Raw genomic sequence first — 25,702 nt, forward strand, 5'->3', positions numbered from 1 at the left:
TCTACCCTATTTTTGGAGGTCACTTTTTCCAGATTAGGGTGGTCATAGCACCTTATACTTCCCTTAGCCTAGAATTTATCAAGCAGCATTTTTAAATACCTAGTTTTTGGTCTACATGTTCTACTTAACTAGAAGCTCTTTGAAAGCAAAAACACTTCTGTCTTCAGCTCTCGGTACAGAGCTTTGCACAAAATAGGCATCTGTTTGTTTTTGGTTTTGATAGAGACAGGTCTCATTATGTTGCCCAGGTTGGAGTGCAATGGCTATTCACAGGTGAGATCATATCGCACGACAGCCTCAAACTCCTGGGCTCAAGCCATCCTCCTGCTCCAGCTACAGAGGAGCTGGGACTACACAGGCACATGCCACCACGCCTGGCTAATATAGGCATCATTTAATCAACAACTGCTTAATTAAATGAGACAGTCAAGTAGAGTGTTAAGTATGAACAAGGTGGAATCCTAGGATATCTGGGAAAAGGCCAGAGTTTGAACTTAATGTTGGAAGAATACGTAGTTAGTTCACCTAGTGAAGACAAATGAGAAAGAATTCCAGTTGAGGAACAGGTGTGTCCAAAGGCCGGGAGGCATACTAAAGAAAGGTGTGAAATTTCTTGTGCTTGGAGCACAGCGGTAGAAAGTAGAGAAAGGGCGCCGGACAGGAGAGGCAGCAGGACAGAGATGGTGCAGAACCTGAGTTCCATTGGGTCAAGTGCATAAAATATAGACTGAGGGAGCAACGCTGGGCAGAGCAGGAAGGTGCCAACCTCCAAAACCCCTGGGAAAGAACTAAGGACCCTGCTGGCAGCGCCTCGCACCTCGCCCTGATCACAGCACGTGCGGCCGGCTCGCAGCGCACCTCGACCTGCGCAGGGGCCCAGGAACCTCCCGAGGCGCTCGGGACGGACGCCTGGGGCGGGGCGCGCAGGCGCGCTGAGGTCCCGCGCCCCAAGGGGCGGGCGGGTGCGCGCGCTCCCTCGCGCACGCGCGCAGGGAGGGGGCGACGGCCGCGGTGACGCTGCGGCGGCGGCGGCGGGCGGGCGGTGGCGCGTGAGGCGCGCGATCCTCGGTGTCTTGGGAGCAGTGCCCTGGCCCCCGCCGCTCCCGCCGCCGCCATGTCGGGCCGGTCGGTCCGGGCCGAGACCCGCAGCCGGGCCAAGGACGACATCAAGAAGGTGATGGCAGCCATCGAGAAAGTGCGGAAATGGTGAGGGGCCGGAGCCGAGGCTGCTGGCGGGGGTCGCGGGCCCAGGCCCAGGGGAGCGCCCGACTGGCGAGCAGGGTGGAAGCCGACCGGCCGGCGCTGGGGGGGAGGGGGGAGTAAGAGAAGGCAGGAGGAGGGTGCCTCTGGCGTCGGCGTGAGGTCAGAGGGCGCGCCGGCCGTGGCCAATCAGCGGGCCGCCCGGCTCGCGGGTCCGCCCACCTGCCGCGGGCGCGCGCCGCCCGGGAGGGGCTGCGGGCTTCCGGGCCCCGCTCAGTCGGCGGGGCTCAGTGGCCGCGCCCGGCCCAGGCGAGGGAGCGCCCTCCCGCCTTCCCGGGGGGCAGCCCCTCGCGCGTTTCTCAGCTGTCCCTTGATGGTAGCGAACAGTCCTGAGTGGCTTCAGTCCGCCACGCTGAGCGCTGCAGGTGTTAAGTCGTTGAAGTTTGGTGAGTTTCTCGGTAAATCCACCTGCCGCGGGAGCAAGCGCGGTCCTCAAGAAGTGGAAACCCCTCCTTTCCCCCAGTACTCACACGCCGCGCACATTTTCTCTTGGGGCCCCGGGGGCTGTCCGGAAAGTCGTTTGGAAACGGCCCCTGTAACGTTCATTGAAGACGCTGGTTGAGCTCCTGTTTTGTATCAGGAACTCTGATGTATCAGCACATTAAACTTTCATGGCCAGCTTCTTGAGCTCTTTCTCTAGCTAATTATTCCCAATAATTTAAAAGCACAGGTAGGTGCTACCTCCCCCCAGGAAGCCTTTCCGAACCCCTCCCACCCCTCACCCTTCACTACCTTTAGGGGCATCGGTACCCTGGACTTTGTGTGTTTATTTGTCCATTTCCCCACCAGATGGAAGTTGCTTCTTTCTTTGTATCCAAGGGCTTCATATATAGTTGGGACTCAGTATAAATATTAAATAATTCATAGTTTTCCCCCTCTACATTTAATCCACCGTAGGTTTTGGTGAAACCTAAGAATGGGCAAACCTTTTTCTCCTCCCCATCTGTGACTCCCACCCCTAGCAGCCAGAGTACCATCTTCTCTCACCTGGAACTCTGTACCGCCCTCCTGTGATCTCCCTGATTCCGCTCTTGCTCATTCCCCAATCCATTCATGACTTTGCTCTGAGTAGTTGCATTTTTCTCACTTCTAAATACCAGAATGGTCTTTTTAAAGTGCACATCATTAGCTGCATGTGGCATGTGCCTGTAGACCCAGCTATTCGGAAGGCTGAGGCAGGAGGATCGCTTGAACTCAGGAGGCTGCAGTTAGCTGTGATGTGCTACTGCACTCCAGCCTGGGCAACAGAGCAAGACCCTGTCTCTTAAAAAAATAGTGCACATCTTATCATAGCACCCCTCTGCTTGGAAATTAATGTTTCAGTGGTCTCTTCTTCCTTTTTTTTTTTTTGAGACAGAGTCTTACTCTGTTGCCCAGGCTAGAGTGCCGTGGCATCAGCCTAGCTCACAGCAACCTCAAACTCCTGGGCTCAAGCAATCCTACTGCCTCAGCCTCCTGAGTACCTGGGACTACAGGCATGTGCTACCATGCCCAGCTAATTTTTTCTATATATTTTTAGATGTCCAGCTAATTTCTCTCTATTTTTTTAATAGAGACGGTGTCTCGCTCTTGCTCAGGCTGGTCTCGAACTCCTGAGTTCAAATGATCCGCCTGCCTCAGCCTCCCAGAGAGCTGGGATCACAGGCGTGAGCCGCTGTGCCAGGGCTCTTCTTCCTTTTAAGTAAAGACCTGCCTCATCTACCTGGCTCTTTCCCAGAATGCTTGTCATCTTTCTGCTGTTCCTGCTGTCTGACATTCTTCTTCCTTTCTCCTCTCTTCCTGTTGCCTAATGAACTCATAGCTGAGCTGGAAAGTTGCTTGTGGAGGGTCACCTTTTGAGATTCTCAATCTAGATCAGGTCACTTTCATGGAACTTTCCACAGATTGAACCATTAAGACATTTCCTATATGTGACATCTTTGTACAGTTTGATATGATTAAACCTAATGAGTAAGTGACTAGTTGTGAAGTGAGTTGTTTTTTTTTTTTTTTTTTTTGAGACAGAGTCTCACTCTGTTGCCCAGGCTAGAGTGAGTGCCGTGGCATCAGCCTAGCTCACAGCAACCTCAAACTCCTGAGCTCGAGCGATCCTCCTGTCTCAGCCTCCCGAGTAGCTGGGACTACAGGCATGCACCACCATGCCCGGCTAATTTTTTCTATATATATTTTTAGCTGTCCATATAATTTCTTTCTATTTTTAGTAGAGATGGGGTCTCGCTCTTGCTCAGGCTGGTCTCGAACTCCTGAGCTCAAACGATCCGCCCACCTCAGCCTCCCAGAGTGCTAGGATTACAGGCGTGAGCCACCGCGCCCGGCCGTGAAGTGAGTTGTTGATGTCTGTTTCGTGCCATAATTCAGGCTCTGTGAGAGTAAAGACTATGCATCTTGTTCCCTGCATCCCTGGGACCTAGAACAGGCTCTTGTGTGTACTAAATATTTGTTGAATAAATGAGGACATGGAATGGCTTATTCAGGAATTAGCTCCAATTTTCTAAGACTAATTTATTCTTTCTGTTACATCACAGACTCTCTTTACATTTCCATTTATGTCATCATTTGCTGAGCAGTGTCAACAGCTGCAACAACTGTTACTTTTTTTTGCTTTATATAACTTCATATTTGCACTTGGAACTTTCAGAATTTGGTTCAGATCCGTGACAGATCTGTGACAGATCCAAACCAACTTCTGTGTTTGCCCTTGTTCCTGCTGACAGCAAGCACCTCTTAAGGTACCAGTGGCTCTTAAAAGAAGCAGATCCATTCTCTGCCTGACATGCTTAGGGAAGTAACTTCTCGGAATGACAGAGTCTCCTTTGTTGTATCTCCTCCACACACAGTGGTTTGGAGACCTTAGAGTACATTGAAAGTGCTCTGTGGGCAAGTTCAGAACAGTGGTATTTTAGTTTAATTAGGTGTAGTAGAGTTTTGGGGCCTTAATAGTGATTAAGAGAGTGACCTTGGGCAATACTTTCATACTTCCTTATGCCTGTGCTTATTTTATGAGTGGGGCAGAGTGGTAATCTCTGCCATTTTTACCTCATTAGGACACAGCAAGAGACAAAAGGATTTCTACAAAGTTTTGAACTTCAAGGTTGAAGTTTTTAAATTTCTGTCCATTTTCTTTTTTCTTTATGTAGTCTTGATAACCCAGAATGGCAGAGATCCTAACATTTCACACCCGCCACTGCTTACCCCCAGCGGTAGCTGTGTCTTTCCTGTGATTGTCCCTTAGAGGGTTCTTTAAATGGAAATAAGAGAAAAGGCAGAGTCACTCCAAGAGGAACCTAGAGACACTTAGATATTATCTCTAAAATAATCACAACATTCTTTTTAAAAATTAATTTTAGGCCGGGCGTGGTGGCTCACGCCTGTAATCCTAGCACTCTGGGAGGCCTAGGTGGGCGGATTGTTTGAGCTCAGGAGTTCGAGACCAGCCTGAGCAAGAGCGAGACCCCATCTCTACTAAAAATAGAAAGAAATTATATGGACAGCTAAAAATATATATAGAAAAAATTAGCCGGGCATGGTGGTGCATGCCTGTAGTCCCAGCTACTTGGGAGGTTGAGACAGGAGGATCGCTCGAGCTCAGGAGTTTGAGGTTGCTGTGAGCTAGGCTGACACCACGGCACTCACTCTAGCCTGGGCAACAGAGTGAGACTCTGTCTCAAAAAAAAAAAAAAAAATTAATTTTAATTAAAAATTTTGTTCTCTATGTTTATTTCTGCTTGTCTATATTTTTAGTAATACGGAATGATAGGGATTTTTAAAGATTAATTGCCTGTAATCTTTATTGAAATTATTTCGTAAATTGACTGATAGGTCAAAAACACTATAAAAGACAAAAAATGTCATAGCATTTAATAGTGGGTGTGCAAGAAGGGACCTGTGAGCAAAAAGGGTGCTTATGGCTACAGAAAGGTTAGAAATTTCTGCTTTGCTTTAATTTACGGTTTGAGTCAGTAAGTGACTTCTGGGGGCTTTTGGTGAAAAGGAGATGAGGTTAGGCAGTTGGTTGTTGAGGCAGAGCTCCTTCCTGGGCTCCACTGAAGAACTATGCCGATGAGGAACAGTCCTCTCTCTGGCAGTATAATTAGAAACATAGAACTCACCCACGAGGTGAAGAGAAAAGCGTACAAAGCAACTCATATGCAAGTAAAAAAGAATATGGTGCAACACAGTGTTGCGCGCGCGCGCACGTGTGTGTGTGTGTGTGTGTGTGTGTGTGTTTTGATTCCTCAACTGTCAGATTGAGGTTTAATCTCTTCTCTAGAATAGCCTCAAACTACCTTCCAGTCTTATCTCCCACAAGGTGATTATTTATTGTTTCCCAAACACAACTTTGGGCTCCCTACCTCTGTCCATAATCTACACCCTTATTCTAGAATGTCTCTTGTCTTTCCCTGGTACATACCTGATGGAAGTAAACTGCTCGTTTTTTCAGGCTTATGTAAAAATTACCTCCTCTTTAAAACGGTCTTTCCATGGCTTTCCGCTGCCTCCAGAAGCCAGTGCCAGGCTCGTTTCTGTCTGCTGGAAGCATCCTGTCCTGCTCCTGAGATTGTGTTTCACCCGGAGTTCCAATTCCATAGGAGTCAGAGTTCTCCCTCCGAGGGATGGCCTAGTCCCACTTTGTCTTTCAGCTGCCTTCTCAACTCCCTTGTCACTTTCACATGTTACAGCGATTTCCTTCCTTACCTCTTTTGTTCTTATGAGCTCCCAAGGTAGGGACCATATCTTAGACATCCTTTATCTCCTACAGGGCCTTCTATTGTAGGGCTTTATAAATATCAGTGGAATTAAATTAATTTTGGAAAATAAAGAAATGATGCCAGGTAAATACCTGAGTTTGAAAATGTGACGATGCCCTGTATTGGTGTAGTCTATGAAGGAAGAAAGCTCTGGTGCATTGTCTGTGAGGGAAGAAGGCCAGCGGAGGGTTCAGAGCCACGGGAATTTGAGAGGGAAGTCTTTCTGGAATAGGTGATTTTTACACCAAAACAGCGTATAATTTAATGGAGAGGAAGTTTAGAAGGCATTGCAGGTTGAAGGAATGACCTGCGGAGAGGTAGAAAAGCACAAATTATGAACAGAAAATTATTCTTTTATGATAACTTATTTTATCTGTTCTAAAAAATGTCTTTCTTTTAGGGAGAAAAAGTGGGTGACTGTGGGTGACACGTCCCTGAGGATATTTAAGTGGGTTCCTGTGACAGACAGCAAGGAGGTAAGTGTGGAGGAAAATCAAAACAAGAAAAAGGTACCTTTCTTTTTTATGTCTTTCTTTGATTGCCTCTTAACTATGAATGAATTTTTCCCCCCAGAATTGAGTTGAAATTACTTCAAGGCACACTCTCTCATTGGTCCATGCAAAGCCTCTATTATTTTCCCCCATCCTTTCTTTCCCTTAACCAAGCCGCTTTTGCAGGGCGTGGCAAATGACAGCCCAGGCCTGCTCCTTGTGTTTGTCAGTATAGTGTTATCGGAGTGGAACACAACCGCACCCACTGGTTTCCTTATTGTCAGTAGCTGCTTTTGAATTATGATGGCAGAGGTGAGTAGTCGCCATAAGACCTAAGGGCTCAGAAAGCCTAGAATATTTGTTATCTGGCCCTTTAAGAAAAAGTTGGCTGATACCTGCTCTTACCCAATTAGCCACCCACTGTACTATGTGTATTATATGTATATATACCTTTCTGATTCGTCTTCCACGGATTTATTTAGATACTTGGCATATTCTTGAAAAATACGTATCATTGTTTCATATGTGTGTTTTTTGTTTTTTAATAAAACTTATGCATACATATAGCACTATGCAATAAACCTCTTCCTATTTTTTCTCTTTTGTACAACCTTGGTTTTGAGAACTTTCCATATATCTGTAAATGTAAATAGAGTTACTACTTTTGACTCTTAAATTGTATTGTTTACAGTTACTACATTTATCTACACATTCTCTGGATGATCAACACCCAGATTGTTTTTCCTAATTGTTTTTTAAAATTTCAAATATAAAACACATACAAAAAAGTATATGAAACAGAAATGTACAGTATAATGAATAAATATAAAGCTAATACCCTTACAAAAACCACTCAGGTCAAAAACGAGAGCATTGCCAACCCCCCAGAAGACCTCTGTGCAAGTCTTCCCGACAAACATTTCCTTCCCTTCTAAGGGTAATCACTATCCTACTTTTGCTTTTCTTACCACTTTTCTATTCATTTATAAACATATTTAATTTCTTGAAAAAATGAAAATACAATATACCAGAACCTGCATAATACAGCAAAGGCAGTACTAGGGACAGTTTATGGCAAGAAATGCCTGCGTCAGAAAAATAGAAAGACTTCAAATAAACAACCTAGTGATGCCGCTCTAGGAACTAGAAAAGTGAGAACAAACTCAAAATTAGTAGAAGTAATAAAGATCAGAGCAGAAATAAATGAAATTGAGACAAAAAGAATACAAGACATTTTAACTTTCTATAAACAGCATCATAAAGTATCTATTTTTGTATGCCTTGCTTTTTTGCTTAGCATTATGTTTGTAAAATTCATTCATGTTGTCTTTGGACCTGTCTGTTCCTTTTCATTGCTGTGTATGCTGTATATTGCTGTGCATTCATTATATGACTATACTATAATTTATCTGTGTGATTCTCCTATACATGAACATCGGGGTTCTTAGTTTGGGGTGATATGAACAATGTCCCTGTGAACATTCATGTTTGGTATCCATGTTAACATGCCCATGAGTTTTCCTAGAATATTTTCCTAAAAATAGAAGTGCTGGGTCTTAGGGTATGCGTACTTTGACCTATACTAGCTAATGATAAACTGTTTTCCCAAGTGATTGTACCAATTTATATTCCCACCAGAAACATGAGAGTTCTCACTGCTCCAAATCCTCATCAACACTTGTTATAGTGTTAGACTTAAATGTGAAGATACCTCATTGTGGCTTTAATTTGATGACTAGTTATGTAATTATTAATGAGATTGAGCACTATTCATTGTTTATTAGTCTTGTGGATTTCCTCTTTTAGGAAGTGCCAGTTTAAAAGTCTTACCCATTTTTCTGTTTGGTCTTTTTCTTATGACTTGTAGGAATTCTCTCTGTTCTGGAAATAAGTCCTTTATTGATTATATGCTATCCATACCTTTTCTCCTCCGTGGCTTGTCTTGCCGCTCTATGGTGTCTTGAGTAACAGAAGTTTTTTGGGGCTTTTTTTTGAGACACAGTCTCACTCTGTCACCCAGGCTGGAGTGCAGTGGCATTATCAAGCTCACTGCAGTCTCCAACTCCTGAGCTCAAGCAGTCCTCCTGCCTCAGCCTCTCAAGTAGCTGGGTCTATAGGTATGTGCCACCACCCTGGCTAAATTTTAAAATTTTTTATAGAGGTGGAGTCTTCCTATATTGCCCAGACTGGTCTTGAACTACTGGCCTCAAGCAATTCTCCTACCTTGTCCTCCCAAAGTGCTGGCATTACAGGCGTGAGCCACTTTGCCTGGCCTATGATTAGTATTAATACTTTTACCCTGTAATACTATGAAATTAAAAAAAATACTTTTAAATGTCATAAGAAATCTTTTCCTTGTTTGAGGCCACAAAAATAGTCTTCCATATAATCTTCTGTAAGCTTAGTGTTCTGTTCCCATTTCTAACACTCCTGGAGTTGGGGTGTGTGTGTGTGTGTGTGTATGTATGTATGTGTATGAAGTGCTCAATTTTATCTTTTTCCATGTGAACATGCTAACATTTGTCCCAAAACTCCTGGGCTCAAGCAATCCTCCTGCCACAGCCTCCCAAGTAGCAGGGACTACAGGCATGCGCCACCACACCCGGCTAATGTTTTCTATTTTTGGTAGAGACCGGGGTCTCGCTCTTGCTCAGCCTGGTCTCTAACTTCTGACCTCAAGTGACCCTCTCGCCTTGGCTTCCCAGAGTGCTAGGATTACAGGCATGAGTCACAATACCGACCCCTTTCTCCTGTTGTTGTGAACTAAATAATCCTTCCTTTCTCCACTAATGTGTGATGTCTTCTTTATTGTATACCATATTCATAACAGACATCTGTATCTGTTTTTGAGCTCTTGATTCTGTATTAGCTGTTCCTGCACCAAAGTGACTTTTCTGTTTACTATCAATTTATAGTGTGCCTTAATGTTAAGTGAATTCTCTCTCTGTAGGCTTTTGGGAAGATAACCTTTATCAAAATGAAAAATTCCCTTCTCTTTTTAGTTTTCTGGGATTTATTAAAATTATGAATAGATATTAGTCTTTATCAGCTGCTTTTCCTGCATTTACTGAAATGTTCATGTGATTTTCCTGCTCTAATCTGTTAATGTAGTGAATGATATTAATAAAATTTCTGATATTGAACCATTCTTGCATTCCTAAGACAAACTCTACTTGGACATGCTTTTTTTCCCTTATAATATTGCATTCAATGCACAAATACTTGATTTTGAGATTTTGGCATGTGGTTCATAAGTAAAATTGGTCTACAATTTTCTTTTCTCCTGCTATCTTTATTTTGATATAAAAATCAAAATAGGGCAGAAAAAGAAATTCCACCAACCTTTTAAAACAAATTCAGCACTTTCCCCTCTGTTTTTTTTTTTTTTTTTTGATTTCTAAACCTGCTTACATCAGATGAAAAAGTTTGGTAGAACTCATCTTTATTACCATATAGGCCTTTGTGTGTGTGTGTGGGGGGGGGCGTTGATTATCATTACAGTGGCTTTAATGGTGATTGATGTATGTAGGGTTTTTTCTTTTTGCGCTGTTTTATATATATTTCCTTAAATGTATCCATTTCAGATAGCTCAGTGGTTCTTTAACAGGGGGCGGTGCTGAGTTTTCCCCCTTTCCCCGCGTGGCCAGGAATGTTTATAAACATGGCAAGGCATTGTTCCATTAGCCAGTGATGCTCAGCTTTCTGCAGTGCCAGACTCGGTCCTGTACACTGAAGAATTGGCCTGTCCAAAATGCCAGCAATACCCCTGCCTAAGAACACTGATTCAAGTTTTCTTTTCTCTTCTTTTTTGCCCAGCTAATTTTTTTATTTTTTAGTAGAGATGGGGTCGTGCTCTTGCTAAGGCTGGTACATTTGAAAACTTGGATCAGGGAGGGTGGGAGGAGGGGGAGGGATGAAAAATTACCTGTTGGGTACCATGTACACTATCTGGGTGATAGGTACACTAAAAGCCCAGACTTTACCACTATACAATCTGTTCATGTAAACAAAACTCCACTTGTATCCCCTAAATTTATTGAAATTGAAAAAAAGAAAACTTGGGCGGGGCACGGTGGCTCATGCCTGTAATCCTAGCACTCTGGGAGGCCGAGGCAGGAGGATCACTTGAGGTCAGGCATTCAAGACCAGCCTGACAAGAAAGAGACCCTGTTTCTATTAAAAAGTAGGGGAAAAAATTAGCCGAGCAACTAAAATAATAGAAAAAATTAGGCGGGCATGGTGGCACATGCCTGTAGTCCCAGCTACTCAGGAGGCTGAGGCAGGAGGATCGCTTGAGCGCAGGAGTTTGAGGTTGCAGTGAGCTATGATCATACCACTTCCATCCAGCTTGGGTGACAGAGGGAGACCCTGTCTCTTTAAAAAAAAATGTAGAAGATGATTCAGTGCCTCGGGAAAATGTTTATAATATGGTGAGTGGGGGAAAGAAGAAAGTTATAATACTACATTATGATCCTTTTTGGTACACATATATGTACAGGTTGTCTCTGGTGGTACAGGCGATTTTCTGTATTTTCAGAATTCCCTATAGTGAGTAATTTTTTTATATGTCTGCAGAATCATTAAAATACAGAAAAATGAGGCTGGGTGCGATGGCTCATGCCCGTAATCCTAACACACTGGGAGGCGGAGGCAGGAGGATTGCTTGAGCTCAGGAGTTCAAAAGCAGCCTGAGCAAAAGCAAGACCCCGTCTCTACCAAAAATAGAAAAATTAGCCGGGCATAGTGGCACATGCCAGTAGTCATAGCTACTCAGGAGGCTGAGGAAGGACAATCGCTTGAGCCCAGGAGTTTGAGGTTGTAATGAGCTATGATGACGCCACTGCACTCTAGCCTGGGGGACAGAGCGAGACTATGTCTCAAAAAAAAAAAAAAAAATTTTTAAATAAATAAAGATAGGCCGGGTGCGGTGGTTACGCCTGTGATCCTAGCACTCTGGGAGGCCGAGGTGGGCAGATTGTTTGAGCTCAGGAGTTTGAGACCAGCCAGAGCAAGAGTGAGACCCCGTCTCTACTAAAAATAGAAAGAAATTATATGGACAGCTAAAAATATATATAGAGAAAAAAATTAGCCGGGCATGGTGGCACATACCTGTAGTCCCAGCTACTTGGGAGGCTGAGGCAGGAGGATTGCTTGAGCCCAGGAGTTGGAGGTTGCTGTGAGCTAGGCTGATGCCACGGCACTCTAGCCCAGGCAACAGAGTGAGACTCTGTCTCAAAAAATAAATAAATAAATAAATAAAGATAAATGAGAGATCAGAAAAACGTGATGATAAAACCAAATGTTGATGTGGGTGTTATGAAACTACACCAACTATATTGCCATGCCCTTTCAGAAAGCAGTGAGGTACAGTGTTTTTCAAGAAACATAATGTGTTTATACTTTTTGATCTAGAAGAAATATTTTTTTGCAAATTTATCTGAACAAAATAATCCAGAAAAAAGTGAAAGTTGAGCATTTTGGCTTTATTCTTAGTAGCAATAAGTAAGCACAATCTTAAATAAGTTAAAACTAAATGTCCAATAGTTGGGAAGTGTTTGAGTGAATTATGGTATATGGAATATTATGCAGCTGTTAAAAATCATGTTTATGTAGTTAAATGCAGTTACATTAAAATTATATCCACATATGAAAAATGAAGAGAAGGACACATACATGGGTACAGTTGATGTATTACAGAGATAGGATTGAGAGTTATTTAAAAAATTGTATGACTAGTGCAATGCACCTACAATAGACATGTATAAAAAGTGTGAACTGGTAAATTTGAGACTACTCAGATTTCTGCTTTTGGCTTTTGAGATGCTCTCATTTGCAAATGCTTGTATTGTTTCCTTTGTCTTGGGCTTGTCTGTTAGAAGCTAGTGCTTACCTTCTGACTCGGTTCCTCTGCACGTGTAACCCACATCCTTCTTGAAAGAAATGATTTTATAAGTAAGGGAAGACATGGGGTGATCGTTTTGAATGGATGAGGATGCTGGATGGGAGCAGAGCTGGCAGGGGCTCCTTGGTCCTGTCGCTGCTTGCATTGCATGTCCAGTGACTGCTGCTTTTGTCCAGTCAGAGGTCCATTCTTCTCTCACTTTTTTTTCCTGCTGTGCTACTCAAACGAGAATCTTCCTTAAATGAATATTTTGTGTTTCTTGCCCATCCATGTAAGGAAAGGTTGGATAGCACATTGTGATCAGGACAAAACAAGGGTACCACAGGATGCTCTAGTAGAGGCATATTCATCTGCCTGTCACTTTTGACTCATGATATTCACACTGGAAGGCTCCATTTTACAGATGGAGACACTGAGGCTTGAGGACAAGCACCTTGTCCAAGACTCTGCTATTCCTTGGGTCCTTGGAGTCTCATACCACTGTCGTTATTCCTGCACAGTCCTAGGGCAGTTTTCTGTGGTCTCTCACATAGGTCTCTCTCTCTTTGTGAGTCTCCTGCTTGGCTCTATCATATTCCTCTTTTTTTCCTTTTCTAGAAAGAAAAGTCAAAATCGAACAATTCAGCAGCCCGGGAACCTAATGGCTTTCCCTCTGATGCCTCAGCCAATTCCTCTCTCCTTCTTGAATTCCAGGGTGAGTTGCATCCACATGTCTTCCTTGCAGGAAAAAGAAAACTTAATTGAACTCAATAATAATAAGAAGAATAGTTCTACGTATCATTTCAGTTCTTACTGTTTCGCCGATACTGTGCTAAGACTTACATAAGTCTTTTCACTTAAACCTCACGATAGCCCCATAAGATAGAAGATAGCATCCTCGTTTTCCAGTTAAGGAAACTGAAGCTCCGAGAGGTGAAGTTAGGTATCTAAAGTTACATAACTAGTAAGTGGCAGACCCCACGTTCGGCTTTGTGGCTCAGAAGCTCTTTCCTTTAGACTGTATGTTTGATGATGGTGCCCTAGAGTAGGCTTCCCAAAGCCACGGCTTCTGCCTCTCCACCGTCAGCACAAGTTCTGCCTCCTAAACGATCCCGCCCGTGTCAGCACCGCAATCATAATATTGCCTTTTACTCCCACGTGCCAGTTACTGTCTGTGAAGCACTTTTACTTCACTTTGTCATTTTTATCCATATATCAGCCTGTGATATAAACTAGGCAGTTATTATCCCTATTTAAGGAAACTAGTCTTCAGAGAAGAGTGTTTGCCTAAGCTCAAAAGTGACAGAGCTTTATTCTTTTTATGATAAAATGCTACTTCCATCCTAGCGCGGAAGTTAATGGTCTTGGTAGGAGTAAAGACTAGAGTGAGTTTACAACTTCCTCTTGAGAACCAGGCTTGGCACTAACCCTGTGTGCAGTTGTCCCCTGCCCACCTCTCTCCCCTCCCCCACCAAGGTTAATGCTCCATTGGAAGGAGAACACAAGGGGAGGGTTCTCCTTAGCTGTATGCGGGCTGTTTGATAATCATAAAGCTCTGGGAGACTCATGAGGCTCCATTTCCTCCTTTTCATTCCATAAACATTTAGTGAACTCCTACTGTGTGCCAGGTACTATGTATGGCACTTCGAGGACAAGTAAGCCACAGAGCCTGCCCACACAGAGTATATGGAAGCAAAGAGATGTATAAAATAGTGAATGCGGGTGTGCACAGGCTACAACAGGAGCATAAGAGAAGGCGGTCATTTTCTCCGGTGTGACCTAGGGAGGCAGGGTTCCGCAGAGGAGGTGATGCTTGAGCTAAGTGTTGGAATGTCTGGGGGCTTTCCAGGGAGACTGGAAAGAGAAAGTGGTCCCAGCACCAGGAGCAGGTGGGCAGAAGCAGCTGTGCATGAAGCAGCACTTGGGGTAGGGTCCAGCCTGGCTGGGGCCAACGGTGCTTAAGGGAGAACGGCAGGCAGTGAGGCCGGAGATCAGACAGGACTTTGTGTGTTGTGATCGGACCATCTCGTGCCTGCCCTCAGGAGCACTGGAGAGTGACATTTATCCTTGAGGCAGCAAGGAACCACTGAAGGGTTTGGAAGGATCACTCTGGCAGTGGGATGAAGTTCAATTTGGAGTACGTGAGCCTGGAGGCAGTTAGTTAGGGGCTTTCTCGGGAGGCCAGGCCGGAGGTGATGAGGCTTGAGGCAGCAGGAGAGGAAGGAATGAGCGCAAATGATACCAGAGCAGGAGGTAGATCTGATTTGGTGACTGGCTGCTGGAGGTGAGGGAGAGGAGGGGGTTGCTGACTCTAACGTTTTTCAATTTAAGTGTGACTTTCAGCCCGCAGACAGACTCCAGGTGGTGATCCCTCAGTGCGGGGGCACTCCGGCGGCAAAGCCTGTGCTGACCATCTCCGGATACCACAGGCCGCCTTCTGATACCTGAGGGTGCCAGACACCTTTTGTTTTCTGCACATCATGTAAAATGGGAAGATAGGGAAGTACTGAGCGGGGGCACAGCTTTGGGTTCCCTTTCACTGGGCAGTGAGAAAATACCAGGTCCAGGCTGTAACTGGTGGCTAACAATGAAGGGATCAATAAGCATGTCCTGAAGTATTGATGTTGCATAAACGTAAAGATTCTGGCTGCATCTGGTACTTAGAATATATGTCGTGAAATAGAAAATGTTTAAATTAATCAACTTAGATTCTGCTGATAATTTGCAGTGCCTAGAAGCCCCAAGATTGTCTGCCTTTTCAGGGAGTGTCTGCAGCAGTGGTTATTGTACCCGACTGTGTCATGGCTGCCTAAGGAGCTGCCAGGTCCTTGGCTCTGTACTGAGTTCCCCTTGGGGAAAATGACCACCCTCAGCTGTTGCCTTCGTTGTGTTTGGTTTGCAGATGAAAACAGCAACCAGAGTTCTATGTCTGATGTCTATCAGCTCAAGGTGGACAGCAGCACCAACTCAAGTCCCAGCCCTCAGCAGAGCGAGTCCCTGAGCCCTGCACACACCTCTGACTTCCGCACAGATGACTCCCAGCCCCCAACCCTGGGCCAGGAGATCCTTGAGGGTGAGTCATGGTTGACCCAGGCTGAGCGTCATGGAGGAGCCTTGCTTCTTGCTCTCGATGTTTCTCTTCTTTAAGGTAAAAGGTAGAGAGTGTGCCTCAGAGCCTGGCAGCATCAAGCCTCTTGTTAAGAGCTTAGGACATTTTGGGGAATGATTGTATTTTACCTTTCGCAGAGGGAAGGGAGAAAACAAGCAATACAGTTGAGTGCCAGGCTCTGTGTAAGGAACTTTTATATTTGATGCCTGATATAATTCCCTGAAAATCCCTGTGAGTGGTGGTCTGCCCCACCGCACACCAGGATTGGGGTCTGGTGCAGTGAGCCCCTCATCCTGGGAAATGGGGTGCCGCCAGAAATGTGGCCACCCCCTCGCCCATCATGCAGTGCGTGTTTGTGGGGAACCTGGTGTTGAAACAATTCCTAGACAGCCTGCTGCTGGGTCAAGCTTTCATATGGAGCAGAGCAGCTCCCCAGCTCCCTCGCTGCAATCTGTCGAAAGTCACCCTGTGGCATAAGGATTTGTTTAAAAACAACAACAATAAAAACCCAAAAAACCACAACCCTGTAAGATAGCAGCTATTGTCTTCATTTTACAGACGTAGAAATAGAGGCTTAAGGCTTAGAAACGTTAAATCACTTGATCAAGATCACAGAGCTAGTAACTGTTGGAACTGGAGGTCAGTTTAAGTCCTGACTTCAGAGTGCGTGCTGCTTGCATTATATCCTGCGCATTCCTTGTAGTACAGACAGAAACAGGTTGTATATACATCTTTGGCCCTTGTTGGCCTCTCCTCTTCTGTGACCTGTTAACAGCCAGGCTGAAAAATAGAACTTGTTTCTGTGTGGGAAATGCCAGTTATTACTCATATCTATTGTGTGCTTCCTGTTTGCCATGCACGCTGTGAGCTCCTTATATCATTTCACCTAATCCTCCTAGCAGCCCTCTCAGAAAACTGGGAGACTGGGTTAGAGTCGTGACATTTGGGCTGGAGAATGACAAGATGAGCTGCTTTGTGGATTCCAGATGTCTGCAGAATAGGCCAAGCTCCCCAGCCTGGCGTTGACAGCCCTGTGTGATCCAGCCATGTAGCCATGTTTGGCCCATCTACCACTAGTGGCTGTGACTCCTCGACAAGACTATGGCCTTGCCAGGCCCCCAACATTTGATTCCCAGGCCAGTGTTCTCCGAGTCACTGCCACAGAACTCTTAGGAAAGCCCCCCAGGTTGAGGCTGAGATTCCTCGGTAGTCTCCTGCCTCAGGAAGGCCTGCGCTTGGGCTGACCTTGCTGCTTTTTCAGAGCCCTCCCTGCCTGCCTCAGAAGTTGCTGATGAACCGCCCACCCTCACAAAGGAAGAACCAGTCCCACTGGAGACACAGGTAAGGGGTCACCGTGGGTTTCCCAGTTTCCAATCAAAACAGTAAAGACTCTGTTAATGTGAAATTGGATCTGTGGCATCGTGAACTAGTCTCTCCAGGTCGTAAGGTAGGGGAAGAAGTTTGGTCATCTGCAAGAGAAGGTTGAGAGTGGGTTTCCAGGTTGTAATTCGGGTGGCTGGGGAGGTTCTGGTTCTGAGGGATGGCCCTAACATTCATGCTCTGGCTGCTCCTAGACTGCCGAGGAAGAGGAAGACTCAGGTGCCCCACCCCTGAAGCGCTTCTGTGTGGACCAACCTGCAGTGCTGCAGACAGCGACAGAAAGCTAGCACCCTCCCGGCACCCTCCACCTCCCGGCCCCTGCCTCTATTTATTGCATTCTGGTTCTGGCCGTGCTGTGTTGCTGGGGTGAGGGCAAGCTCTGGCGTCCAGAGCCTGCACATGTGAGCCTCTGGGTTGGAGGCTGACATAGGACTTGGGGTTGTGGCATCATCTTCCCATCCCTGGCACCTGTGTCTGCTTGCTCCTGAGAAGAGGGGCGCTCGTGTCCTTTTGCACCACAAGTAGGCTGGAGCATCAGCCATCCCAAGGTTCATCTGTCACCTCCAGGTAGCAGCAGTCTCTGCTCCAGAACCTCTGGATTGCACTGCTGGCACTTCTGCGAGAAGAAGGAGACGTGGAAGGTACTCTCTAGAGAAGAGAGTGCCTAGGGTTACTTGAACTTGAATGGAGACTGTAGATTCATGGACTTTCCCATAGAGCTGGGGCCCCATAGGCTGCTGTTGGAGAAAGATGGGGGAGAGACTTTGGAGGGGAGAGAAGGGCCCTTCTCCATATAAGGGCAGAAAGTCCTTATAGATTTGCTGTCCTGGCACTTGCCGGTTCCTGAGGTGGTCCTGCCTCTTGTGGACTCTCTAGCTGCTGACAGTCCTTTGTGCCCCACCATAACCATCCCCTGCCCCCAGCACACACGCACACACGCACACACGCCCATGCAGCTTTCTGTCTTCACCTGTACATTTCATTCCAGCATCCCCTGCCTCCTGCCACAGACTCTGCCCCAGCAAGAATTTGAGGTTCTGACAACAGTACCCATCCCCCACAGTACTCCTTCAGCTCAGACTTTCTAGAAAGTTCCCTTTTCTTTGAAATCTGCATGTTTAATTGAACTTTGTGATTTTATTTTTTGTTTCAAAAAAGTTTAAGAAAATGGAAATGGGCAACAGTGAGTGAAGACATATTTTAGCACTGAATAGAATATTTTTAAAATTAAACTATTTGAAATATGTCTTGTTGGTATCTGAGTGCTTCGTTCTTGAAGGTTGCAGGGGCAGGGCTGGGGGGGTGGTGACTAAGTGCCTGTGAAGTCACCATAGGTTGGGCCCTGCCAAATGTCTCAGTCCCACCGAGTGCGCTTTCTGATGAGAATGATTTTGAGACTCCCTTTGAAGTTTTCATGTAGTTCAAATCATACTTCTGTCCCTGTGTGTACTGAATGTGACCAAAGGATGTACTTTCCACAGCCCCGGGTGCTCAGGAGGGATTAATGAGTTCTATTTTCACTTTTTTTTCTCGTGGTAAAATGCATACAACATCAAAGGTACCCTTTTCTCCATTTTCAAGTGTGCAGTCGGGTGATACTAAGTGCATTCACAGTGTTTTGCAGTCATCGCCGCTGTCTGGCTCTGAACTCTTTCGCTACCCCGCGTGGAAACCTCATGCCCAAAAAGCAGTCACTCCCCATTTTTCCCTCTGCTTAGTCCCTGGGCACCCACAGATCTGCTTTCTGTCTATGAGTTCTTTTTTGTTCCTGATTCCTAAGGAAAATAATAGAGTCATGGTTGAAAAGAATTCAACATTTTGTTGCAATATTCCCTGAAGTGATCCCTCTCACTTCCCGTAGGGGCTCCGGGTACTGTGGACTAGGATCCAAGTTCTGCTGCCCTATTTTATCATCCCTATTTTTTTTTTTTTTTTTTAAACAACATGTACTTCAAGTTGTCAAATGAATGTCACGGATACTGGAATTGTATGTGGTACATAAAGTATGTTTTAATGTGTTTAAACAAAGGAAGGTATTGGAAATATAATGAATGAAACCATAAAAAATGATCAGGCAGATTTGAAAAAGAACCAAATAGAATTTCTATAAATGAAAACAGAATTATTGAAATAAAGTGTTACAAAAGGCAAGTAGGAAAGAAAAGTGACAAGGGAAGTTAGCAGTTGGCATTCCAGGTTACTTTGTGACCAGGTGCGAGGACAGGAACATAGGAGGTCCGGAATCTCTCTAGACCTCTACCTGGATCTGGGCAGAACGTGGTGTAGTAAGTGCGGGAGGAGAGCCCACAAAGCAACAGGTCGAGCGATGGACAGACAATAGAAACCCTTCTCCTGGAGTTCCACTTTAGCACCACTTTATTGAGATTCTAAGAAATTTAGGCTAGCAACCTCCACCACCATCCTGGAGCCTTCACAGGGTAGGAGTTGGGAGGATAAGGAGAAAGAGGAAGAGTCACAGAATGACCACAGTTATTCCCAAATAACTTGTATGTTCCCTCTGGGTAGTGGTGTGCCCTATACATACGCACACCTAAATACATGTGGGTGAGCACTAGAGATCAACAGAGCTAAATGAATTTCGTACAAGAAAACTTGGGAGTATGGAAAAGGTGAGTGCCCAAGTTACTTGTCATCTTGGCAAATGACATTTATTCATTTTATAAATTCAGTCATCCCTCAGTATCTACAGGGTATTGGTTCCAGGACCCCCGAGTTTACCAAAACCCACAGATGCTCAAGTCACAAAGTAGGCCCTCTGTATCTGCAATTTCGCATTCTGCAAATCCTGTGTTTCCAATCCACAGTTGGTTGAATCCTCGGATGCGGAACCTGTGGATAGCAAGGGATGACTGTGTTGCAAACATACATCCTGGGCTCTCTGGACAGTACAACTGGTGGACGCACGGTCTCTGCTTTAAGCAGTTCATAGTCTGGTGAGGTGGAGAAGGTAGACAGGAGTACGTGCCCCGAGGGTGGCGAAGGTGGAGCATCGTTAGAGAAGAATCTCAGGCTGGGATATTGGTAGGTTTCTAGGAGAGGTGGCGTTTGCACTGGGCCTTGACAATTTCGTCTGGATGTGAGGAAATCTGAGAAAAGACCAAGCAGGGCAGGTTAGAATAACAGATGGGGCAGTAAAGTACCTGGGCACGTGCAGGGAGTAACCAGGGGATTAAGTTTCCATTTTCTGCAACGTTTTATTTTGAGAATTTTCAAAACTACACAAAGTTGAAAGAATAATTTGGTAAAGGTGTGTTCCCTTCACCTACATTCGCCAATTATTAACATTTTGCCACATTTGCTCTATGTCTGAATATACATTTTTTCCCAGTTTTTTGTCTGAATTACTTGAAAATAGGTTGCAGTCATTATGACACTGCTAAGGTTTGAATGTGTCCCCTCCATAATTCAGGTGTTGCCATAGTATTAAGAGCTGAGGTCATGAGGACTCCTTCCTCAGGAATGGGATTAAGGTCTTCATACCCTCATAAAAGAGGCTTCACGCAGTGCTGGGCGGCCTGGCCCTTCTGCCTTGTGAGGACACAGGATTCCTTCCCTCCCTTCTGCCTTGGAGGATGCAGCATTAAGATGCCATCTTGGAAGCAAAGAGCAGCCCTCACCAGACAGCTGAACTAGCACCTTGATCTTGGACTTCCCAGCCTCCAGAACTGTTAGAAAATAAATTTCTGTTCTTTATAATTTACCCAGTATCAGGCATTTTGTTATAGAGGCACAAATGGACTAAGACACTTTACCACTAAATACTTAAGCTTGCATCTCCTGAGAACACAGACATTCCCCAACATAACTGGAGTACCACAATCATACTCAAGAAATTTAACAACGATACAATATTATTTACCACAAACATTCAAATTTCCCCAAATTGTGCCAATAGTAGAGCAGTTCTCCCTACCCCCAGGTCCAGGATTAAATTTAGGTTCACACATTGCATTTAGTCTCTTTAGTCTCCTTTCTTGGGAGTTAGGTGGATGATTGTCTTTCATGTCATTGATATTTCTGAAGGGTCTAGATGGTTATTTGTAGAATGTCCCACAATCTGGATTTGTCTGTTTTCTTTCTAAGAGATTCAGGTTATATGTTTCTTGGCCAGTATTCTTACTACAGAGGTCATGTTGTGTATTCATTGCCTTGTATCAAGAGGCACATACTGTCAGTTTGTCCCATTATGGTGATGCGAAGTTTGATCACTTGGCTAAGGTGGTATCTACCAGATTTCTCCACCTTTAGAGTGCTTATACACTTCTGTAATTCATACGTAATCTGCAGTGTAATATATATATATATTTTTGTTGTTGTTGTTTTGTTTTGTTTTGTTTTTTTGAGACAGAGTCTCACTCTGTTGCCCAGGCTAGAGTGAGTGCCGTGGCATCAGCCTAGCTCACAGCAACCTCAAACTCCTGAGCTCAAGCGATCCTCCTGTCTCAGCCTCCCGAGTAGCTGGGACTACAGGCATGCACCACCATGCCCGGCTAATTTTTTCTATATATATTTTTAGCTGTCCATATAATTTCTTTCTATTTTTAGTAGAGATGGGGTCTCGCTCTTGCTCAGGCTGGTCTCGAACTCCTGACCTCGAGCGATCCACCTGCCTCAGCCTCCCAGAGTGCTAGGATTACAGGCATGAGCCACTGCGCCCGGCCTGTAGTGTGATATTTTTATTTTTTTATTTTTTGAGACAGGGTCTTGCTCTATCTCCCAGGCTAGAGTGGAGTGGCCTGATCATAGCTCACTGCAACCTCAAACTCCTGGGCTCAAGCGATCCTACTGCCTCAGCCTCCTGAGTAGCTGGGACTACAGGTGCCTGCCACCATGCCCAGCTAATTTTTCTATTTTTTGTAGAGATGGTGGTCTCACTCTTGCCTAGGCTGGTCTCGAACTCCTGACCTCAGGTGGTCCTTCCACCCTGGCCTCCCAAAGTGCTAGGATTACAGGCATGAGCCACTGTACCCAGTGGGTGATATTTTTAGCCCATTCCCCAGCAACCTTTCACCCAATGATTTCAGCATCCATTGATCTATTTCTGAATCAATTACTTTATTGGAGGTTCCAAAATGGTGATTTTCTGAATCTATCATTCTTTTTACATTGATTCACTGGCAGCCTTCTGTGAATAACAGCTTTCCCTTATCCCCTCTCCAGTTCTCTTTGTTTTTCCTCCGAGCCTATAGGCTCATGAGTTTCCTTTATATTCATTACTATCGGATTGGGCCAGTTAGAATCCCTTCATGCTGGGCCCTTTTGACATTTCCCATCCTTATTTGAGCAGTTCCTCACCATCAGGTACGAGATGTTCCAGATTCACTTTGGACTTGGCCAGACCCAGCTATTTTTCCAAGGAGCCCTGGATCCTTTTCATAGGGAATAAGTATTTAAAAACCTAGATAAACCTAGGTTTAGCAAAAAGAGTAAGGAGTCTGAGGGAAGTAGTAGCAAGACTGAGGACAGATTGGAGAGAGCCTCGAAGGTTAGGCCAGAGTTTGGTTTCACTCTATTGGCTTTAGGGAGGCAACCACTGGAAGCTGAGAATAGGAGTGACACAGTGTGCCAGACACCACGGAGAGTAAAGCGAGGGGCACCACTGAGACAGACTGGAAGGACATTGCCCACCTGGTGTGTTTGCACATACTGAGAGGAGATTTATAGTTCCGCCAGTCTGGGGATAGAGCAGTGCTAGGTACAGAGAAAACAAAGTAAAAATAGATTGAGGCAGTCGAGGGAAAACAAAAAAGAGAGGAAATGTAATCAGTTCACCAAATGGATCATCTGTGAATAGTACATAATCATAAATTGTACTTTGCATACTGATTTAAGCGTTTGCAATATAATTATTTGGGGAATATGTTTGCCTATGTAGATGGTGTTTGTGGGGGGATATCAGAGTGTCAAGTCCCCACCTTCCATTGAAGAAAGTCAACAGCTAACATTTAAAACTGAAAAACTAAAAAATAGCGATATATCTGTAACTTAGAGTTATGGAGGTAAATACCAGAGGAAACAGCTTAACCAGCTGAAAATGGATGCCCCAGGGAGCAGGAAGCGGTAGGGGAGGGCTGCAGAGCTGCTTTGTGTAGAACTATTTGTTTTTTGCAACTATGTTTATATGTTTCTTTTTGGAACTATGTTCATTTTACCACGAACATACATAATTTTAATGCAGCTTAAAAGATTTTAAAAGTAGAAAGTCATTACAGTAGTAGTTTTGGGCAGAGATAATAAAGGCCTGAAGTAGGATGCTGTGGGGTGGCAGGACGGGAACCAGCTGAAGATTTTAGGCAGGTAGAATTGACATTATCTGGTTGATGCCGGAGGCCGCAGAGCTGAGGGAGAGATTGAGCCCATGGGGTGGAGAGGAAGGTGGGTCTGTTAAGAGAAATAAAACCCACCTAGACAGAGCAGATGATGGAGGCAGGAGATGTTAGATTGCTGGTTTGGGACGGTTTGAGTTGGAGGCACCAAGAGTACAAGCAGGAAAAGACTAGTCAGAAGCTGTAACTGTCTGAGTAAGAATTTGTGTCGGCATCAGTGGAGGATGGGCGCATGGCAGGGCATAGCTCCACAGGGCACAGACCACAAAAACAGGCCAGCTCATGTCATAAAACTACTGAATGGAGATCTGCACGAGGAAATGTGCTGTGCATCTCTAGATAGCATTGTTCCTGCAGGTCATCAGCCACAGTTGACTCTGAGCAGACAGAGACAAAAGGTAGAAGGTCTGGTGTAGACACTTAGAAACCATCAATTTTCACCTCTGTCCTTTATTGTTAATTTGCTAACAAACAATCATATTCATGTGAGATTGACAGTAAATAAGGAAATTAGAAAAAAAAGAAAAAAAGCCTGGCCCACTGCTCACACCTGTAGTCCCAGCTACTCAGGAGGCTAAGGCACGAGGATGGCTTTAGCCCAGGAGTTTGAGGCTGCTGTGAGCTATGATCAGATCACTGCACTCCAGCCTGGGTGACAGAGAGAGACCCTGTCTCTAAACTAACTAAATAAATAAATATGTTCTGTGCCAATAGCGGTATGGAAAATAAATAAATAAATAAGTGAAATTATTAATTTGTTCTTTGAAATGTTGGAAGAGAAAACATATTGAGCAATAAATTATGGTAAAAACACTTTAGAGGTCAGTGAAAGGGGGTGTGGGCTAGAGCAATTGGGAAAAGGCATTAAGAAGAAAATGTAGGATTCAGATGCACAGAGGAGAAAGATGGGCTCTGGCCGTGGTTAGGAATGAGTGAAGTGAATTCTGGGAATTGGGAGGGAGTGGTCCACTTGGGGCTTGCTGGGAGTTAGGAACCCTGAGATTGGACCGGAAGAGTAAACTCAAATGGACAGAAGGGTTTTGTAGCCACCCGGAGTCAATGAAAGTGTTACAGGAGGAAACTGACAGTTTTGTTAGCTTAGTCTCTCCATTTTTTTTTTTGTTTTTTTGTTTATTTGTTTTTTTCATATCTTCAGGGTCAAGATGTTAAAATCTTGTGTTTAATCAGCTCTGTTGTTTCTACATTTGAGCCATAGAAATAGAGGTCATCCACCCAGCAAGTGTCACATTATTTATTATTTTCTATATTGTAAAACTGATATTGTCATTATAGAAAAACAAATTGAAAAGCATAAAGAGAAAAATCAAATCAACCACGATTCCACCTCTTCCAGGTAAGCACTGTTACTGGGGCTCCGGATGATGGCTATGCTCACGAAGTCTCACCTTCAGCTTACCCTCCTCAGAATTTCTGGCTGTGTTCTAGACAGCTCTTCAGGTCCCTGAAGTTCATGTGGCAGAAACCGAGCCCATCCCTGATTTTCCCACCTTAGATCCCAGCTTCACCAACATGAGGATTGGATTCCAGCCCACAGCAGTCCCAAATGCTAGTTCATATGTGCAATTTGATGCTTTTTTTGAAATTTCAGATTTTTCCAATAATCTGTTTCTTAATGTTTTCGGAGCCCTAACTTCATGTGAAGTTTGCTGTTAGGTGTCTAGCCCTCCTAATGTCCATCCCATTAGTGACCTAGTCTGTGCCTCTCAGATCGGCATGCCTCTCTCCACTGACCTTGTTCCACTGGGGCCCTTGGCATCACTGCCAGGATACCAATTAGAAGAATTAGAATTATTCTGCAGTTCCCTTCTAAGTGGCCACTCCAATTCAACCAATACACATTGTGGCCAGTATGATCACTTCCTTTGCCCTTCTTAACCCCTGATACTTTCTGCCTCAAAACCCTTACATTTTAGATATACCGTCCTGAACTTCACCAGAAGGTCTTCACCGTGCTGCTCTCTCAGCCTAGAATGTTCATGCCTCATTTCTCTCTCCTGAGAAGTCTCATCCTGTCACAATTAACTCAAACACCATGTCCTCTGAGAAGGCTTCTCCTACTCTGGAAGAAATGGCTACTGAAGGAGGATGAGCTCTCTTCTCTGCTAAGTGATCAGAGGAAGCTTCATAAAAGTGGGGTCTGACCTAGAACTTGCCTAGAGGATTTCTTTGAGGCGAGAAAAGGAGATAAGGGTCTGGCATTGGCAGGCAGCATTCAGGGACACCCGGCTGTCTGGCCCTGTTGAAGAACAGGCTGGCAAGGTATGGGCTGGGGCCAGTGAAGTTCTCTAAATCAAGGGAGACGTTTAACAGGGAGAATTTAGTAAGTGTGTTTCTGATTGGGACAGCCAAACAGATTTCGGACTATGTGGGTGTTGACTGCTTGGCGAAGCAACTCGAAAGTCCTCACCCTCCAGGCACGGTTATTACTGTTTTCTTATTGTGCACTTTGTACAGCACTCAACCCA

At 44.8% G+C, this 25,702-nt stretch overlaps 1 protein-coding gene across 2 annotated transcripts; it reads left to right on the forward strand.

The window, feature by feature from the left end:
• Positions 1–1,057: 1,057 nt before the first annotated feature.
• Positions 1,058–18,073, forward strand: BCL7B (BAF chromatin remodeling complex subunit BCL7B). Of its 2 annotated transcripts, XM_069486324.1 has the most exons (6): positions 1,058–1,206; positions 6,409–6,484; positions 12,999–13,095; positions 15,283–15,453; positions 16,751–16,830; positions 17,064–18,073. In XM_069486324.1, exons 1-6 carry the CDS (start codon positions 1,115–1,117, stop codon positions 17,154–17,156), a joined length of 609 nt encoding a protein of 202 aa, XP_069342425.1. In that variant the 5' UTR covers positions 1,058–1,114; the 3' UTR covers positions 17,157–18,073. The 2 variants fall into 2 exon arrangements, with proteins under 2 accessions (XP_069342425.1, XP_069342426.1); XM_069486325.1 differs by lacking the exon at positions 15,283–15,453.
• The last annotated feature ends 7,629 nt before the right edge of the window (positions 18,074–25,702 follow it).

Source organism: Eulemur rufifrons, chromosome 14 (genome assembly GCF_041146395.1).
Source record: "Eulemur rufifrons isolate Redbay chromosome 14, OSU_ERuf_1, whole genome shotgun sequence".
In the NCBI taxonomy this organism is placed as follows: domain Eukaryota; kingdom Metazoa; phylum Chordata; class Mammalia; order Primates; family Lemuridae; genus Eulemur; species Eulemur rufifrons.